The 20,173-nt window shown below is 43.3% G+C and overlaps 1 protein-coding gene across 5 annotated transcripts in view; it reads left to right on the forward strand.

The window, feature by feature from the left end:
• The window catches only part of ZNF541 (zinc finger protein 541), a 48,605-nt gene extending 28,432 nt beyond the window's left edge, over window positions 1-20,173 (forward strand). For all 5 annotated transcript variants that reach the window (XM_075917982.1, XM_075917981.1, XM_075917984.1 and 2 more), the window contains 7 exons: window positions 4,427-4,569; window positions 5,070-5,173; window positions 6,644-6,719; window positions 7,276-7,364; window positions 14,320-14,403; window positions 17,829-18,010; window positions 19,209-20,173. In XM_075917982.1, the coding sequence (XP_075774097.1) occupies window positions 4,427-4,569; window positions 5,070-5,173; window positions 6,644-6,719; window positions 7,276-7,364; window positions 14,320-14,403; window positions 17,829-18,010; window positions 19,209-19,311 (781 nt within the window). In that variant the 3' untranslated portion in view covers window positions 19,312-20,173. The remainder of the gene's footprint in view (window positions 1-4,426; window positions 4,570-5,069; window positions 5,174-6,643; window positions 6,720-7,275; window positions 7,365-14,319; window positions 14,404-17,828; window positions 18,011-19,208) is intronic.

The following is a 20,173-nucleotide window of genomic DNA, read 5'->3' on the forward strand; positions in this document are numbered from 1 at the left end:
CCGGGCAGCTGCCCGGAGTACCAACCTATGCGGGGCGCCTGATGGCAGCTGTGAGGGGCGCCACACGCCCGGCCGCATAGCACTCCTTAGAACGGCAATCAGGTACCCGAGGTTGGGGGCCGCGCGGCACCACTTAGAGCTGCCATCAGGCGCCGCACACCCAGGGCCGGGGGCCACACGGCACCCGATTGCAGCTGTAAGGTGCGCAGCACACACGGGAACGGAGCCGCGCATGCATCGCGCGCCCGCTGCACAGGAATGGCTTGAGCTGGCCCTGCTTTGGACAACCCACTTAATCGCTCTCCCTTGGCTTCCCAATGTATATAAAATGGTACCAATACTTACCTACCTCACAAGGGAGAGATTGGCTAGTGTGAATTAATAAATTAATGTTTTAATTCAGTTTGGAAAATGGTTGTTTGTCTAAACATTTTTGTTGTGCCAGATTTACAAGGAATCTAATGTATTAGAGGCAATCAGTCAGGTGTCAATTCTGCGTATAATAGGGAAAGTAGAACATGTTACATAGAATCATAGAACTGGAAAGGGACCTTGAGAGATCATTGAGTCTAGCCCCTTCCCTCTCAGCAGAACCAAGCACTGTCTTGACAGGTGTCGGTCTCACCTGCTCTGAAATATCTCCAGCGATGGAGATTCCACAACCCCCCTACGTAATTTATTCCAGTGTTTAAACACCCCGACGGGTAGGAAGCTTTTCCTAATGTCCAACCTAAACCTCCCTTGCTGCAGTTTAAGCCCATTGCTTCTTGTCCTGTCCTCAGAGGCCAAGGGGAACAAGTTTTCTCCCTCCTCCTTGTGACACCCTTTTAGATACTTGAAAACTGCTATCGTGTCCCCCCTCAGTCTTCTCTTTTCTAAACTAAACAAGCCCAGTTCTTTCAGTCTTCCCTCAGAGGTCATGTTCTCTAGACCTTTAATCATTTTTATTGCTCTTCTCTGGACCTTCTCCAATTTTTCCACATCTTTTCTGAAGTATGGTGCCGAGAATTGGACACAATACTCCAATTGAGGCCTAATCAGTGCAGAGTAGAATGGAAGAATAACTTCTGGTGTCTTGCTCACAACACTCCTGTTCATGCAACCCAGAATCATGTCTGCTTTTTTTGCAACAGTGTCACACTGTTGAGTCATATTTAGCTTGTCGTCCACTATGATCCCTAAATCCCTTTCAGCAGTACTCCTTCTTAGACCGTCACTTCCCATTCTAAGACATATTAGGTCTTTTCCATCTTTAGGATCTAGGAACATAGGAATTGTCACACTGGATCCAATCAGTGCTCCACTAGTCTATTAGACTTAAATATCTTAAGCATTTTGGTATCATCTGCAAATGTTGCTGCCTCACTGTTTACCCCTTTCTCTAGATCATTTATAAAAGAGTTGAATAGGATTAGTCCCAGGACAGGACATACCCTTGGGCGACCCCACTAGTTACCTGTCTCCAGTCTGAGAACTTCCCATGTATTCCTACCCTTTGCTTCACAGAAAGGTGTAAAAACCAGGCAGAAAGCAGTTATTACATAACCCATCACAAGGGAAAGATTTTTCCTGATCCCACACTAGTTAGATTGGCTTATGTCCTGAAGCAAGAGAGCTTACAACTCTTCTCAAAGCTTGTCTTATTAAAAAATCCTTACTGTTATAACTCTGAGTATTCTTATTATCTATATAAATGTCCATCTTTAATAGCTGTAATTCTGTGAACTGCATTTTTATCAACAGAGGTGACAGATGGTGGTATCATATATATAGTAGCCCAATGTCTGTGAGTCTGTAACGCTGAAATGCTGGCTGTTCCCTCTGGGCGGCCCATGCTGCATGGGGAGTGAGGGGCCCAAACGGCCGCTTGCTCCCCCACAGCGGCCCGGCTTAGCGGTGGAGAAGTCAGCCAAGCGCCATGACGGGAGGGAAAGGGGGGCGGGGTGGTGACGTGCGGCATGACAGCGGCTCCAGGCCCCGCCCCCTGGCTGTGAACGTCACCACCCCGCTTCACCTCCCGCCATGGCGCTCAGCTGACTTCTGTGCCGCTCAGCCAGGCTGCCTCATTGGAGCAAATGGCGCAAGCAACCGTTGGGGCTCCGCACTCCCCATGCAGCACAGGGAGTGCGGAGCCCAAATGGTTGTTTGGGCTCCATGGTCCCCCGAGTGAGAGGTGGGAGGGGGAGGAGAAGAGAAAGAGAGACAGAGAGGGAGGCAGGAGGCGGAGGAGAGCTGAGAGAGGGAGGGGGGGAGGCAGGAAGAGGAGGAGGAGAGAGAGATGGAGCGAGAGACCGGAGGCTCAGGAGAGAAGACCGACGTGGAGAAGAGACCAGAAAATCCCGTCTTATGACGGACTAATTGGCTAGTTTGAAATACTTGGCTAGCAATTTTAAATAGTTTATTAGTACAGAGTGAGTTTAATAGTGTGAGAGTTATTATTGTTCTTGTTAAATAAAAAAAGTTGAACAGGAACTTTATAGATATTATATTCCTTTTGTTTGGGCTATGGTTAGCTAAGGAAGGACAGAGTCTTCTTTGTCATTGGATATGTAACATGGACAGAGTAACAGTGCTACAATAGTGGGTGGAATAATGAAATAAGACTTTATTAGTTCTGTCTGCAGTGGATATAGCAGTGTTGTGTAGGTTTGCAATGTAATGCAAAGCTAAGATCTGGATAACATATCTGGAAGGGGGCATTGTTAACAAGATTGCACCATCTAGGTTAAATATACCTAGTAACAAGAAATTCTATGAAAGGATTATCTTGCAATAAGATAAACCATTGAGGAGTTTCATGCAGTTTACAAGAGCAAGAACTGTAAAGGCAAACCCTCGAGCTGTGTATAAGGGAAAAGTGTGAAGACCACATGTCGCCAGAGCTGACTGAGAATTAAGGAAGATAAAAGCAATACTGGTGAAAAATATACTGATATCCTAAGAGTTTTACACACAGTTTAGGCACACAAAATGCTTTAACCATACACATTTCACTGAATGCTCATTATATATATGGATATGTCTACACTGTGGAGCTATCCCGAAATAGCTATTCTACATCTATTGAAGCAGCCCGTTATTTCAAAATTTACATCCTGGTAACCCTCGTTCCACGAGGGTTAAGAGGAATTTTGGAATTGCGAGTTATTTTGAAATTCGGCACTGTGTAGGCAGTGCTAAATGACGAAATAAGCTATTTTGAAATAGCATTGAAATAAGCCATGCAATGAGGCCATAAGTTGAGACTAAACATCTGTTCTAAGCCTTACTTTAATCCAGCCAAAGATCAGTTATTAAGCCCACTGTTATATCTCTCACTGGGAACGATCTACAGCTCTGGACTGTTTTCTTCTATATAAAATACCAGCTCGTAATTTCAAGATTGGCAGCAGAACTGGAGTTGTGGCTTTCCCAGACAAACAGTAGCGTAGGTACCTCAGTTCAGGCTTTTCTTCCCTGTCTTGCCAATGTGCTTTACCACATGAGACACTCACCATAGATGTAAGGTGTTCCGTCTCTGCTTCATTCACTCCTTGTCCTGGATGCTGAGGGTATGTCTACACTACGAGAGAGGTTGAATTTATTAAGGTTGAATTTTAGCACCCAGTATTGTATAGTTGAAGGTGAGAAATACGTGTGTATTCACTGTGCATATGAAGTCAATGGAGTGCATCTCCAATAGCACGACTACTTTCAACTTTGACAGTGATGCACCATGGGTAGCTGTCTCACAGTTCCTGTCGCCCCTTTGGATTCTGGGTTAAGCTGCTAGTACCTGATGAAATAAAAACATTGCATGCCGTCTACCCACATCCCCAAGGTCCTGCCCTGAAGGACCCAGGGATCTGTTAGTTGTTTATAAAATCGACCTGATGTGGCTGAGTTCAACCATGGTTGTTTTAGATGATATTACAGTGGCACAGAACTGGAATAATACAGCAGTGCACCAGGTACAGCCTGTAGAAGCAAGCTTCCTGGTCAACAGCATCAGGCTAGCAGGGCTTAGTGAACGATCTAGAAATGTGAGTGTAGACAGCAATTAGAAGTTGTGGAATGGGCTGGAACAATAGACTCAGAAGCCCCTCCAGCTCAAGCTGCAAATTTAAAGCACAGTCTACATTTTAGACTGATAGCAGAAATGCTGCTAGTCCAAGCCTGATAACATGGGATGGAAAGCTTAGTCCCACAGGCAGTGTAGGCATACTCATTGTCTCTTACTGTTTACTTGGGACAGATTAGATCCATTAGCTATGGTTTGCAAAGACATTTGTGCACAGCATAAATAACTTTTATCACACTACGTCTTGCTCATTCATATGCTTTGAAAGCTGTATTGTCGTGTGCGTGTTTGTGTGTACCTGCATTCTTAATGAGTTATATTTGTTCCCAATTCATTTTTCCCAACCCCCACTTTTTATTATTTTAGACATATTAACATTGGAAACCGGTTTCAGGCAGAGATACCAAACCTCCAGGATAGAGCACTTTTAGAAAATGATGAACATGCAGCATCGTTAGTGTGGAAACCTTGGGGAGACATCACAACCAACCAGGAAACACAGGACAGAGGTGTCTTAAAAGTTTTATCTCAAGACTACCCCAAGATTTTATGATTGGAAATGATTTTGATGTAATTGCAACTTTGTTTTTTTTCATTGTCTCCCTCATTAACTACATTGTGCTGTGGAAAATGTTACTTTTTTTGACCTTCTTTTCAACACAATTGTATTACAGACTAGTGATATGCTTAGTTTTGGTAGAGCTGGAGCAAACAAATTAGACAGCCATAGGGCTTTCACTCGCTTCTCTCCATTACAGAAAGTCATGAACATCTCTGTTAGTCCCAATTCATCTACAGTGACTTTGAAAGAGGAGATGTTTTGCTAAAGTCCACTGATTTAGCAGAGACAAAGCCATGTTTAAAACAGAGATACGACATTTTGCCATTCTTTTAGTGTTTTATTGGTGGCCCATCTGAGTGTTGCAATTGTTCTTTTCTGTTAATATTCTCATGCATGTTTCCTATTTCCATCTCGGAATTTGACTCTGCTTTCGGACTGTGGCTGCAGTAACAGGACTATTAAACGTGGCCTGCTCCAGTGCGATGCCCGGGGGAGGGACCAATCTAGAACTAGCCCTGCATTGTCTGCATGAAGCACAAGGCAATATTCTGGTAAGGTAGCTATTGAGTTGTCGGTAATAATTGACCAAATTCAGCTGGTGTGAATTTGAAGTAATTCCTTTAGTTTCTGATTTACACATCTTGCAACTAAGAGTAGAATTTGCCTCAGCATTTCTAAACTTAAATGCAGCCTTCTGAATCCTATTGTCACTATCTGAATCTCCGTATCTTAAAATTATTGACTACTACTTGTGATGCTGCCATATTTCATAGGCCATCAAGAAAGATTTATCATTGTTTCCATTGGAGATGTCGGTGGATGCAGGATCAGCCACACACCCCCATTGCTATTCCACTTTAGCTTATTGAATACTGCTTTGGGTTTTCACTGTCGTTCAGCCAACGATTCATTTCTGTTCTTTTCTATGTTCCTGATTCAGCAACACAAATCTATTCAAATAAAAACATGAATGTGTTTAAAATTTTACTTAAGTTCTATTGAAGTCAATGGGATTATATTTCATAGAAACATAGAACACTAGAACTGGAAGGAATCTCGAGAGATCATCAAGTCCAGTCCCCTGCCCTCACGGCAGGACCAATCACCGTCTACATCATCCCTGATGATTTTCTATCCAATCTGCTCTTAAATATCTCCAGAGATGGAGATTCTACAACTTCTCTAGGCAATTTATTCCAGTGTTTAACCACCCTGACAGGAAGTTTTTCCTAATGTGCAACCTAAACCTCTCTTGCTGCAGTTTAAGCCCATTGCGTCTTCTCCTGTCTCCAGAGGCCAAGGAGAACAATTTTTCTCCCTCCTCCCTGTGACACCCTTTTAGATACCTGAAAACTGCTAACCTGAAAACTGCTAACCTCTCAGTCTTCTCCTTTCCAATGTTCTTTCCTGAACAGGGATGGATTTATACATGAGTTTAAATACACAGGTTAGAGCAGCCTTTTGGCTTTCACTAAGTCTTTGGGCTTCCAGGAACAGTGGCTCCTATAGAACACTATGGCCACACCCTCCGTCCTGCAACGTGCCCCCAGATGTCCCATGGTGCGTCTTTTCTGCCGGAGATTCCTGAGGGGGAGTAGTCTGCCTTAGTGCCAGGCAGAGAAGACTCCTCATCCTGGGATGTCCCTAGCTGGGTGTGGTCTTAAGTTGCAGTAGAGCTGCTTTTCACTAGCATAGATGGCACAAAATGATGGAAGCACAGAACCCCTCCTAACATGGCAGCACACTGCTTCTTTCTCCACAAGATGTTTGTGCAATATGTTTTTTTCTTCAGTCACTTGAGGCATGAATTAAAGCCATTAAAAACAGTGGAAAAACGCCCATGGGCTTCAGTGGGTTTTGGATTAGCCCCCTAGAGAGTGTAATTTTACATGAACATAGCCAGTGATGCTGGCATGAATCAGTAAAGTCAGCAGATTTACATCAGCATAGCTGAGAACAAAACTCATCTCCCTGCTTCACTGTTGAGGGCTCTGATTATATTCTGGATTAAATTGTTGCAGGAGGCCCTAGAGATGCTGCTGTTCAGAGGACCTCAGAAAGTTCCATCCCACCCTCTTGCTAATTATCATTATACAGGTAAATTAAAAACAAAATCTGTACAATGGGATCAGTGAACTGGGGTACTAATAGTCATGCAATAATTTGATAACACTGTGGTTTGCCTTTAATTCTGCTTTAAAACTACATGCATTTAAAAATGCAAACAAAAGATTCTTGCCCTGAAGTGCTACAAAATGTGATCACCTCTTCAATTTTAACCTTGTTTATACTGTTTTCTTATGTTCAGCTCCTTAGTTCTCCTGTGACAGCATGACGTTTTAGCATGCACTGCCCTGCAGTGACACCCAATGGGAAAAGTATGCTGAAACATGGCAATGATCGATGCTTACTATCGTGTGGTATTCTTTTCAGTGGTGCATATATTTTATAGTATGTGGTATTTCCTGTGTCAGTAGTAATTGGAGTTTTTCAGACATTTATAACATATTACTGATTGCTGTTTTTGATAGACTGGAATTAAGTTTCCCTGAGAGAGAAAAATGTGTACATGAATAATCAAGTGTTTTAATTTTGTGTTATGGTCCATTAAGCATGCAATGTGATCTAATAATTTGCATCTTATTACCACTAGGTTCAGATGTTTGGACACCTGTTGAGAAACAGTTGTTTAAAAAAGCTTTTTGTCTGCATAAAAAAGATTTTTACCTGATACAGAAGAAGGTAAGACCTCTAGGCAGAGGTTATTTTTTTTTTTCAGATTACTAAAACTCCTTCATGGATTAATTAAAGGAGTTATTGGTACACTCTTTCTCAAAGCCAAAATGTTGTTGTTTCCCAACAAGAATCAGAAGCAAATGAAAAAAAGAGTTTATTAGAGTGAGGGGTTCAAAGAGACGAGGCTAAGGGCTTGTCTACACAGGTAATTTAAACTGGATTAAGTCAAATTAATCCTGTTTGAAAATCCTTGTGTATACACAATATATCTCTCTGACTCCACATTTATCATGAACTCTGAAGTCTTTTTTCAAATTGAACTGACTTTGCAAAAATTCAAGTTAGTCTGATGTATTGTCCACCCTGGCAGTCTTCCATTGAGTATCCCACATAAGCGACAATTACTGACCTATCTGTTAATCTGTGTACTCTCCGCTGCTCTGGGGTCAGTTCATTCAGTTGGCCCCTCCCCTGTTTATAAACAGGAAAGGTGCCAGATTCTGTCTTTTTGTGTCTGCATTTTTTAGTACATCACATTAGTGGCAATAATATTTCAGAAGCCTTACAAAATGCCTTGAGCAGAAACTTGGAGCTGAGCTGAGACCCTGGATTTCATCACCATCTGGGGAGAAGCATCAATACAGGAAGTTCATGTGGCCAGAATAATTATCTTGTGGATATTGCTAGGTAGATGTCCTCAAGAAGCATGACTGAGAAGACAAAAATTGCCAAATAAAGAGCAAATAGTTCAGGAGCACTTATGTTAAAACTAAAGTTGACAGGAAGAAATCTGCTGTATGTAGTGTTGTTGCAGCTGTGCTAATACCAGAATATTAGAGAGACAAGGCGAGTGAGTAATATCTTTTGTTAAACCAACTTCTCTTACTGAGAAAGACAAGCTTAGAAGAGCTCTTTGTCATCTCGAAAGCTTGTCTCTATCACGAGCAACCATTAGTCCAATAAAGGAAAAAGCATGGCAGAGGACATGTAACTTGTCCAGGTTTTGAGGAGCTGGACAGGACTTTACATAACTGCATGACCACTTGAACCTTGTGGTCTGTGGATCCTGCTTTCTCCCTGCCACCTCATCTCTTAGAATGACTGGCAAGACCAACAAAATTCATTGGGAAATGAGCATGAGGAGGCAAGTAAAGAGATCTCCCTGGAAAGTCAGAGTCTCTTCAAGACTCATGACCCTGATGGCAGCCAGCTTGCATGATTCCCAGACAGCAACCCAGACCAGATCCTATGGAGGGAACCTTGGCATGTGTGTTTTTATTGATTAGAAATTTAATATATAAGTTTTAATTGATTATTGTTAAACTGCACTGCTGTGCCATTTCTGTTCTAGGTGTCCCATTGTAGACAGGCGTGAGTCCAAGATCCCTGCCTCCAGCCCAGGCTGCCTGTTCTCCCCTCCACCATATATCTTTCCAAAATGGTGGCGACTGCAGCTGGGCAGTTGACCTCAATCTCATGCTGAAACTCTGACTACTAACCATTTTCAGGCCCACGCTATGGAAGGCTGCCTGTACCACCAACCTCCCCCACCCCATTCTCTAGCTCAGAATGGTGGTTGGCAGGACGGTGCAGCTTCAGCCTCTCCCCCCAGCAGATTCAAATAATGAAAACATTATTTTGTGCAAATTGCACTAGTTTATTGAGACAGTGATTAAAGGAAAAGCAGTTTGGTTAGTGCTCTCACTTTGTGTGAGGTAGACATGCACATTGTGTGCCCATAAAGCTACAAAGAGTACAATTCCCTGCTGAGTATAAATGCCTTGTAACACACATTCTTATAGTAAATATGCTTTGCTGTGAGGATAACAAAACTCTTAACAGCTTTTCACAGACTTACACAGAGTTCAACTGGTAAAAGCAAATGCTTCAGGCAATCATCACAGAACCCTATCAGTTTTTCTCTGCTTTTTCACCATGTTCCCCCGTACAGGGGAGATAAAGCAAAATGTAAGACTGAGAAATTGCTTAGTTGTTGTTTGTAGATTATGAGGAAAAGCTGCATGGTTATTCCTGGAACAGTCTGCAATTCCCTTCTGCTTCTGTAGCCCTTATGGGGGGCTATCTTGGTGAATAACTTGAGTGTGGCATCTCACTGGTGTGCCCTTTGCCTTTTTAATTAAGTCACTTCTCTGCTTCCTCCTTACCTGTCTCAGGTCCTGCAGAGCCAGGACAGCCAAAGTGGAATGTAAAGGGTATGACTGTATGGCTCACTCCCATGTAGGCCCTGATGTCCCCTCTCACACCATATAAGCACCTCCAAAGCACAGCAAAACTCCAGTGCCAGAACTGAACTATCATTCCCAACCTCACCTCTGTCTCTCCTCCTGGACAGTGTCCCAGGCACAATGGCAGGGTCACACAGCATACCCTGCACAGACAGAAATGCCAGTATACATGGCCGAGGTTCTCCTGAGTCTGGAAAGAATCTCAGGGAGAGAACCCAGATATGCATATAAGAAAAAAATGCCATCACAGCCTCTCTACAATACGAATAGTGATTGCTTGTGAATGTTTAACTCCGACATGGCATGTGCACCAACCAACCAGATGGTCAAGGACAGGGCTTTTGTCAATGGCTGAGTAGTTGCCTAACCTGAGGGAAAGAAAAAAGAAAACTCCGGCTGAAATGTTTTCACATGTCATTTAAAATAGCAGAGAGGTGGAGGCAGCATTTGAGCATGCAGAGAAAATCAGACAGATTGTTCTCCAAGGAGATTGTAGTGGCCAAAGACAGCATTGCAGTTGCCAAGGACCTCATTGGTATGACCCCCCCCAAAAAAAATACCCCATGGAAAAAGGGACATGGAGAAGCAATTCCTGGAGGCAATACAAAGCCAACTGTGCTGCTGCAGTCCGTGTCATTATTAGGGTAGCGGTACCCATTGGATCAGCTGTGGAGCCCCCTGCAGTGGTGCCTTTAGGGAGCTATATATAGGTCCCTGCTGTTGCTTCAGTTTCTTCTTACTGCCAGTGAGGTGGTTGGGGCTTTCTGGTCTGTCGCCTGGGGCAACCAGTTCCCTAGCATTCGCTTTCTTGGTCTTGTAAGTAGTTTATTCACGTAGTATTTGTGACAGGTTGACGCCACAGAAGTCCCCTTGGGGTTGTCTCCTGGCATGCTGATCATGCCACTGATGCCTACCTTCCAGCTCTTGCGAACTCCCTACCTCCCTGTCCTCCTGGGCCAGATCCTCTGGTCTCCCCTAGACCAGGCACAGAGCTGGGGTTACCGCCCCCCCTGGAGAGCAACGCACTGATCCAGTTCAGCTCTGGGAGGATTCAGTTCTCAGCACACAGGAAACCAACCCCCACATGGGACCAAAACTCCAACTGAATGCACAGTGGTTCTTCCCCCCAGCTAACAGTTATTTACACTGCACTTGATAATAAACAGAAGTGTTTTTATTAAGTATGAAAGGTAAGATTTATGCGGTTGCAAGTGAAACGGTCAGATCAAAGCAAGTTAGTAAATTAAAATGAACAAAAACCGCTTAGCTAGTTCTAATCCACCAAGAAACTTGTTACATGCAGATTCTTACCTTAAACAGCTGTTCTTATCTTCAGTAAAGAGCTTCAAATCAGAGTTGATCTTTACATCAGCTTGGATCTAAAGCTTCTTCAAAGTTCTTTGTATCCTTGGAGGGTGGCCCAGGAAGTTTCAAAGGCCAGCTGAAGGTAGATCGCTTCTCTGGTCATCTGAAGAAGTGGGCTGTGCCCACGAGAGCGCATGATACCATCAACATGTTTTGTTAGTCTTTAAAGTGCTACCAGACTATTGGTTGTTTTTTAAGTTTTTCTCATTATTTAGGTTATGTCTACACTACAGAGTTATCCCAGAAAAACTCTGCCGCGTCCAGGGAACACGTCTGCTCTTCTGAATTTTTTTCCGGAAGAGCAGATGTACTTTTTTGGCATCCCTGTAAACCTCATTTTACAAGGAAGAAGGGATGTTCTGAAAAAGGGTTTTTTTCTGACATTTGTCCCAGTGTGGACGGGCCAAATGTCAGAAAAGCCTCTTCTGAAAAAAGAAGCGGACAAAGATATGCAAATAGCGGTTTGCAATTTACGTAGCTTTTTCCAGAAGAAAAGTGTAGTGTCGACCAGTCTTAGATTGACTTTCTCCCAGGGCAGGAATCTTTTGTTTGGCATCCCCCATCCCCATGGAAAAATATCAGGTTCAAGATGGATTCCAGTACCAGATGGTGTGGTCACATGTCTTTCTAGGGCCAACCACAGTTTGGGCTTATAGGACAAACATGACCATTAGCAAGTCTTTGGTTTGAGAACTGAGTCATTAAGAACCTGAAGTATCACTAATGGCCCTTCTGAGCACATTTAGAACTATAAACACTTCATTTTTTTAACTTCACATACAAATGTGATACATGCACAGAAATCGGATATGCACATTCAGCAGATTGTAAGATTAAAACTGATAGGCTACAAGAGGTATTTTGTCTAACGCATCTTCGAGTTATGCATATTCATATTCATAACCCAATTTTCATAAATCATGGGGGGGTGACAGTGTTGCTAGTCTTTAGTGTAGTTAGTTGGTAGTTAAGCCTTTAATGCAGGTTGGCCCCTACACACTCTCCCCTTTGGGAACCAGGGCATGCCTTAGTCTCAAGTTTCAAACCCTGTGGGTCTTGTTAGAAGCCTATGCCCAAGGGAGAGCCTCACGACTTCTGCTTCAAGTGTTTGGGGGAAGCCCATAAGACCAATAAGGGTGAGATTTGCAGGAGCTTCCAATCAAGAACAAAAAGGGAGGGGATCTTCAGACTTAAACTCCTCCTTATGGAGTTAGCTTTTCATCCTGGGCCCTACATGGCACCGCCCATGTCAGCACCAAAGCCCAGCAGTGCAGGGTACCTGTCTTGTAAGGGAGGCCACAGCCCCGGCAAAAGACCTGTCCCCCAAAGACTTATGGCACCACCACTCTCCAAAACCCAAGACAAATTTGGCATCCTTTTGGCATGAGTCGCAATCTGCTGTTGCATACGAAGCGGAGAGGAACTGAGACCGTTTGCCAACTGTTAGAGCTGTGGAGCGACATGGTGCCTGGGGAGTATATCCTGGGATGGGACACTCAGCTTCTGCCCAGGCAAAACCCACATCATTGACTGTCTGCACACACAGAACTGTTGAAATCCGGATGCAAAGAAACTGGACTTCTTCAGCTATCCACCAGGGGGCTCTAGCATCAAATCGCTAATCTGCAAGCAGTACTTCGGCGTTATAGCAGGAAAGGGGGTAGGAGAAATGGGCAGAGTCCTCTACAGTCCTCTTCTAACCAGGGCCAGGGCTTGACAAGGCAATCCCGGGCTTCCAAGTAAACCTTTTGAAGGTGCAGCCAGTCCACATCCTGGATCCTTCCCCCTTTTTGTGAATTGTCCGTTCCATTTCTACCATGCCTGGGGCTGAATAATGTTCTCTCCCATTCTGTTTTCTCCCAGCCCTCTTCAGGGACCTTTCTTATGAGTAACTTCTAGTACAGGAAGTGCAAACATTTCTACAAGTCAGGGTGATAGTGGAGGTTCCTCTAGCGCTCCGGGGCAAAGGTTTCTACTCCTGTTATTTCCAAATCCCAGAGGGCTCAGGCCTATTTTAGACTTATAAAACCTCGACAGATTCATGAAGAAGTTGAAGTTCTGTGTGGTCTCCCTGGCTTCCGTTATCCCCCTCTCTGGATTCGGGGGACTGACATGCTGCCCTTGACTTGAAGGACACGTACTTTCACATCTCCGTCATTCAGTGTGTGGTAAACAGTACCCCACTATCAGATCCTGGTCCTCCCCTTCGACCTCTTAGCAAGCCCTTGCGTGTTCACCAAGTACATGGCCTCCTTTGGAAGCAGCCAGTGCAGGTATCCCCCGACCTGAACAACTGGCTAATCAAGGGCCAATCTTGGGCCCATGTGGAGGCAGGCCCGGCCAAAGAGTTTGCAGGGCCCAAGGCGGCATGTTGTGGTTGGCTGTACTGTGTGGCCGGGGGGCTCCCAGCCAGGGCAGCAAGTGAGCAGCCAGGCGGGCGAGCGCGGGGCCCTGAAGGCGCAGGGCCCAAGGCAAACACCTTGCTCGCCTTGCCCTAAGGCTGGGCCTGTGTGCAGGACCATGTTTCTCATGCTCAGACTCATTCTGAACGTGGTAACATCAACTTTAACTCCCACTGAGAAGGTAGAGTATATCAGAGCCCTGCTAGATCCAGGTAGGCCAGAGTTTTTCTTCTGGAAGCTTGTTTCCTTGTCATGAGGGCCATCATAGAAGATCTCAGCAGATTCCCCACCACAGTGTTGGCTGAGGTCTGGAGAAGGATATTTCTATACACACTGCTTGTGGGTCCAGCCACTGCCAGAAGGACTGGGGAACCTGTGGTGTAAGAGCGACTAGTCTGTCCAGGTGGTTTCGGTTTGGCCTGTAAACTTGGGCCAAGTCGCAGCCTGGTGTGCTATACCACATATGTGCAAGCAGCAATATGTCCAAGTAACTTTAGGCAATTCTGTGCTGTCGTTGTAGGGAATCTGCCAGGAAGTTTACCAAATTTGGGCTGTATCAACCCAGGCGGGAAACCAGGCCCAGAGCCCTCTGGGGGAATGCCTTACCAGCAGCTTCCTGTCTTTTCTAAGGAGAGGAGTTGGGCTCAGGCACACTACTTTACTATAGCGGAGGCAGCATGAAATTGTATTAAAGACTATTAAAGCATGTTACAAACATAAATTAATTAAACCTCTCAGATTGGCTCCTAGTCTTGGGCTGAGTAGATATCAGAAATATATGTTTCTAGGTGCTTATGTGGCTCCTGCTGTTGCAGTGTCTGGACACCCATTGTTGGTGAGAGTGAATACAGTCGTCGTCGTCCCCGACACCGGTTTTGTGTTGTATTTTGCACAAATAATGATAGTCTGATATACTAACTGTGGATTACTTCTGTTTTTTCCTGATAGATTCAGACTAAGAGTGTGTCCCAGTGTGTTGAATATTACTATATCTGGAAAAAAATAATAAAATTCGACTTCAGTCGACCAAAAGTAAGTGATAGAAAGAAGGTTGAAAGAGAAGGATGAGGTAGAAAAAGACCGATTGGGGAATCTGTCTGAGATTCAGATTTTCAATTTAAAGATCTTCTACTGCCTTAGGAGATGTGGAGTTCATGAGTGCAGCAAGCTGTTTTCAGGAAACACCTCCCTAGTTAACATTCTGATGCTACCCTTGTTTAACTTGCAGAGAACTATGGAATAATATTGAAAAAAAAAATCCCAAACAAGCCATGTTCACTAGTTAGCATTTTGTACCATGCCTCACATTTCCCATTACTCTTGTAGGAAGTTATGTAGCAATATTTGCTCTTGACTTTATGATACCATGGCTAATTAAAACAAGAGAATTAAGACAACTCTTCGCTCCTAATTAGTCCTCAAAATAATCCCTAGTTCCTCGTTAGTAGTGCTGTCAGCATTCAGCTTGTCACTGCTGATGTCGTAGTGGCACCTTTGACGTGCCAGTGTTATGCAGAAGCCTGCCAGGTACATGACACAGCGCACACGCATTATTGAGCTGTGTCATGACTGCACGTAGGGAATAAAATTTACCAGAACTATTTTTGCAGCAGAAACCTGATGAGAACCTGGCATCAGTGCAGCAAGGGCCCGATCTGTAAAGGTATTTATGTGCCCATGTAAATGTTCAGAAGCACACAGAGACCTGTCACCCATTCATTTCAAGGGATAGTCGGTTCCTACATACGTTTGAAAATTCATGTAAATGCCTAACTACCCGTACAAATCTGGCTCCAAATGTTTGCTATTTTCATAGCTTGGTGTCCATTTAACAGGTTTTTCATTAGAGAACTTTGCAGTTTCACCTCATGCAATAGCAAATGTCACTTTTAATCACTTACTAACTAGATCGGGGGGGGGGCATGTTCTGTTCATTTACAGGAATGTGTTTTTAATTGGTTATTCACTGTTCAAAGGGGCTCACTAGGCAGATTCATGTATGGTATAAATATATTCACCTCAGTGTGACTGTGTATGGTAATTTGGTGCCTGCAAAATGTAGTCTTCAGCAGGATTGGTTTTTTAACAAGTATTCCTTTTAAGTTGGTTCCTGTGAGTTTAGGTCTGTAAGTAAGACAGAAGTATATGTTCAGCACTGGTATCTATGCTTTATGAATACCAGCCCTAGCAGCAATACAGCAGCAGAAAAAGAGATTCTGTGGGAATGGCTTGACTATAGGAGCTTTAGTATCTTCACTCCAAGCAAATGGTAATCTGAAGGGTCTGGGGAAGCCCATAGAACCCTAAAACTCCAAATGCTAAACATAGAAATGTTTCCTTTATCCTGCGGAAGACAACAGAAAGCTTGGAGCTGTGTTCTCTGCTGGTGTAGATTAGCACAGTTCCATTACACTCAATGGCGCTCTGCCAGTGTACACTTGCAGAGGTTTGTGGCCACTAATCTTAACCTATCACTATGATAGTTGATCAGGATAGTGGACTTGATCCAGAGCCATTTGAAATTAATGGAAAGCGCCCCATTGATATCAATGCCTTTGGCTCAGATGTGTATGTGTCTGTCATGGTTTCACCAAGATACTCAATGATGGGAAATTGTAATGCTATAGGGTCAGTCCTACAATCGAACTGAGCCCCCTTCACCTCCTGTTGCTTCAGTAAGAATGAAGTGTTCTTTTAACCTTGCAGAAGGCACTCAGAACCTGGATCTGATGCACTCTAGCAGCCAGGGCATTTTAGAGGTGTCTAAACCAGGGTTTTTTGGCAACAGTTATCCACAACGGCTGTCACAGGTTCAGCTCTACTGGTGCTAGCAATGATAGGAGCACTAGTATAGATAGGGCTCCATGTGTGGCATTGTTGTCTGACCCTGCTCAAAGCAGCTCCACATGACATGATGCTTAAAACGGCAGTGCCTGGCCCTGCCTTGAATACACCAGTACCACTGGTGGAGCTGAGCTGCTGCAGGCAGCAGTGCCAAAAAAACAAGTGTAGACAAGACTTTAGGCCCCAGGTCAGGAAAACCTTAAGTACTTGTCTGGGTCTGTCCATGTTCGAGAAAGCACTGAGCTTAACTTTAAATATACTAGAGTCCCATTGAGCATGATTCTCATTTACACTGTGGCCCTTTTAAAGTTGCAGAGCCGTGTAAAGAGCCTTAGATGTTAATGAGAACCAAGCCCGTTCTTGGTGCTGAGATCCACAGATCCAATACAATGAGTACTTCAGCCTGCTTGAAGCTTGGGAGTGGAACAAAGCCTACCAGTCCTTGGAAGGAGGAAAATGTCTCACCTCCTCAAGTTCTCCAGTTTTTTCTGCCTTACCTCATTGGCTTTCCCATAGCCACAGAGCCAGTTATCTCATCACAGAAAGCAATTAGGTCACCTTCACAGAGTGCCACCACGACAGATCAGATGTGGAAATGTTCGGACCCTATGCTTGGGCAGATTCTTCTGGGCATGATGTAACTGAATAGTTGGATGAAGTGATTATTGTGCTCATGGATTCCAAAGGAGAGGTCAGCATATTGAACTTAGTCTACTGACTCTTGGAAAGTCCACACTTTAACTACCATGTTAAGCCAGTGAAACAGCCTGGAATAGCCCTGCCTACGTAGATGCCTACCTGTGCCTAAGCCAAAGGTCGGACCTCTGTGGTAAAATGTTCTCAGCATGTTGAAGATGACAAAGTTATGTACAAATACCAACATTAAATGTTTCCTTAGGGCACTAACCTTATTCTAACTTTGCAAAGCCATAAAGTTCAACCTTAGAACCGCATTCTGTTCCTTAAGCTCTACCCAAACAGATAACTCTTTCGCAGGTGTCATTAGGCCGCCTGTCCGTTAGTGTAAGCCTTATGATGGCCTTTGAGATGAGTTTTTCATTTGAAGATGGAAGCTTACTCTAACCAGACTCAGCATTGTACCTTTCATTCAGATTAGTAGTCCTCAGAACTGTTAGAACATTCATTCTCTAAATAAATTCAATAAATATTCCTCCTTCGGTCAAGTGTTAGAGTCAAATCCTTTAGGACACTAACAGTCTCTGGGCAGAGCAGTCTTAACTTTTGTTCTGAGATCTACTGAGCAAACATTAATTCATCAAGTTCTGCATATTGGTAATCCAGTATTACTCAGTGTTATTTCCTGTCTTGTGACAGAAGTCTTCTCTACACCTCAACGCCCAGGGGATGATCCTTGAGGCACACAGTTATTAAAATGCCTTTCAACAGATCTGTGACCGTGGCATGATGAAGAATAGGAAATTGTATTCATGGGTACCTGAAATTTCCTTTTTTCAAATGATAAGATCTGCAGATTTGGTCATCCTGGAGACAACAGATTATCCAGAATAGTGATGGAAATGGATGACCATTTATTTGGGTTTGTTGTCAATAAGTGGAATTTACTATTTTAACAAATATTCCATAATTTGCAGAGTGTGTGCAGCCCAAAGAAAATGCATGGCTATCTGCCTAGACAAGGTATGAAGATAAAGTCAAAGAATTACAAAAAAGCATCACACAAGACATATAGTCCAGCATGCAGTCAGAGGGGAACGCCGGACCAGCCTGGGACCACAGACTATCAGGGTTCATTTCCATGTAAAGAGTGCGAAAGGTAGGGGTATATTGTTAATCTTGCTTTGTTCAGAGATTTCTACATGTCTAATTAATTCAGTTGTATTTATAAATAAAACATTCTTAATGAAAGGTGCACCAGTTATTTTAAAATATAAAATAGGATTTTAAAAAATGAGCTAAATGCATGGTGCATCTCTCCCTGAACCTCTTTAGCCAATTTGTGTGATTTTATGACCATGTACTTTAAAAAAAAATATTTTTCTCACCCATTTCAGCATGAAAGACCCTCACAAATGGAAAATGGGCAAAAATGAAACAACAAAACTGTGTGCAAAGTTTTAAAAAGGGGAAAAAGAGAAAAGATGGAGGAAAGTGTTTTCTTCCTCTGATCTCTTTCACGTTGTAATGTTAGATGTTATTTCTAACTGTAAAAGGCAAAATGATTTGAGGTAAAAACATATTTTACCAAAGTTGCTTATGTTGCTTTCAATTAATGAACCCTGAAGGTGTAGCTCAGTGTTTCTCAAAGTGGTCCACGGAACTACTCTGAGAAGGCTGCCAGTGGGTTGCTACAGCACCAGTAAATAAACCAATTGTAGCAGCCCATTGGCAGCTTTCTTGGAGTGGCTCTGCGGACCACTTTGAGAAACACTGTTGTAGATTCATGGCTGATTTTATCTGCAGCCTAAGCCCTGCATGTTTAAAGAGATGTAGGGGGTTTAGCTCCATGGCTGCCATTGATGTTGTGGGAGAATCATATGACTAAAAAGAAATAGGTCCTTTGGCTGTTGCCAACACATTTGTGATCATCTCCTTTTTCTTGGAGGTCAAATTCCATGTCTGCTTTCATTACAAAACAAATGTGTCTTTTACCACCGTGCAACATGACTTGTAGATCTTGTTCAAGCTGCACTGGAAAGGAAGAGAAAGTATTACAGCTAGGGACTGAGTTGTAATGACATAACTGATTGTGGGAGGAGACTACCAAGCAGTGCTGTGGGTCAGAACTGAGGTGCAATTGCAAAGATGCCCAGAAAAGCTTCCATAAAACTAACCTGTATCTCACTGTACGTTGGGCTCTCACTTCCATGTGCATTGCACACCCTAAAATTAAGAGGAAAACTAAAGGGGGTCTCTTACTCATTTCCTAGGGAAAGCTTTTATGTGGGACTCCCATTCTGTTTAGCCTCCTTAAGAAAACTAACAACTGGCCCTTGTTTTCTGTCCACTTGTAGGGTGTTCGACAAGATAAAAAGTCGGAATGCTCACATGAAATGCCACCGCGTGCAGGAGCAGATGGAGCCACTAATAAATATTAAGTGGCCCATAAAACATTAAAAAATGAGCCAAAGATGAAAGAAACAAACTCAGACATTGACCTTCTCCAATGGTAACCGGGAAACCTCGATTTCAGGGTATCAGTGGTAGAAATCTTATCAGAACTTGGAAAACATGCAAATGGTTTTTAGCATCTGATCAGCTCTGAGCAGGGTTAGCTGACATGACAGTACGCCCAGCCCACACTTCAGCTTGTACCATTGTGGGCACTGCAGAAAACATGCACCATTTTTCCTAGTGCAGAAGCCCCGGATGAGACTGAAAAGAAACCTCTACTTGAAGGTACTGAAAGGCGAGTTGTAACTATTAGTATACAGTAGGATGTCATCGTCTATTTGCATGTTTTTAGCATTTACACCAATACAACATTGTTGGCGTCAAATTTAACTAAAAAGAGACATGAAGGCATTAAATGATCTTCACTTACATTAACACAGCAAGGACCTGTGTGTTCAATTAAGTATGCATGCCTGGCATTAAATTACAATTATGCATGGTTGAAAAAATATAGTTGTTGTTGACTGTAAAATAGCTGTTTTACAAATATGAGAGGCTCTGTACTTTTGCTTTAGTTTAATTTAAAAAAAAGCCCTCTTGCCTCCATTTAAAAGTTGGATGTGTATAGCCCTTGTTTCTTATCATCAGTTTCTGGGTTTAGTTGTTGTTGTTAGAAAAGCTCAGAATAGGAAAATCAATGAGAAATTGCCATTGTATTTAATATCTTTTTTGCTGGAACGTGATGGTCATGCCCTACATTTCAGATTTAATAGGTAGTCCTGTGATGATCTGTGTATTGTTATTTTGTATGTGCTCACTGCATAGCTTATTAAATTGGGTTCTTGAGCTCTAGTTGTAAAAGTTG

Source organism: Pelodiscus sinensis, unplaced genomic scaffold (assembly GCF_049634645.1).
Source record: "Pelodiscus sinensis isolate JC-2024 unplaced genomic scaffold, ASM4963464v1 ctg82, whole genome shotgun sequence".
Classification (NCBI taxonomy): Eukaryota; Metazoa; Chordata; order Testudines; family Trionychidae; genus Pelodiscus; species Pelodiscus sinensis.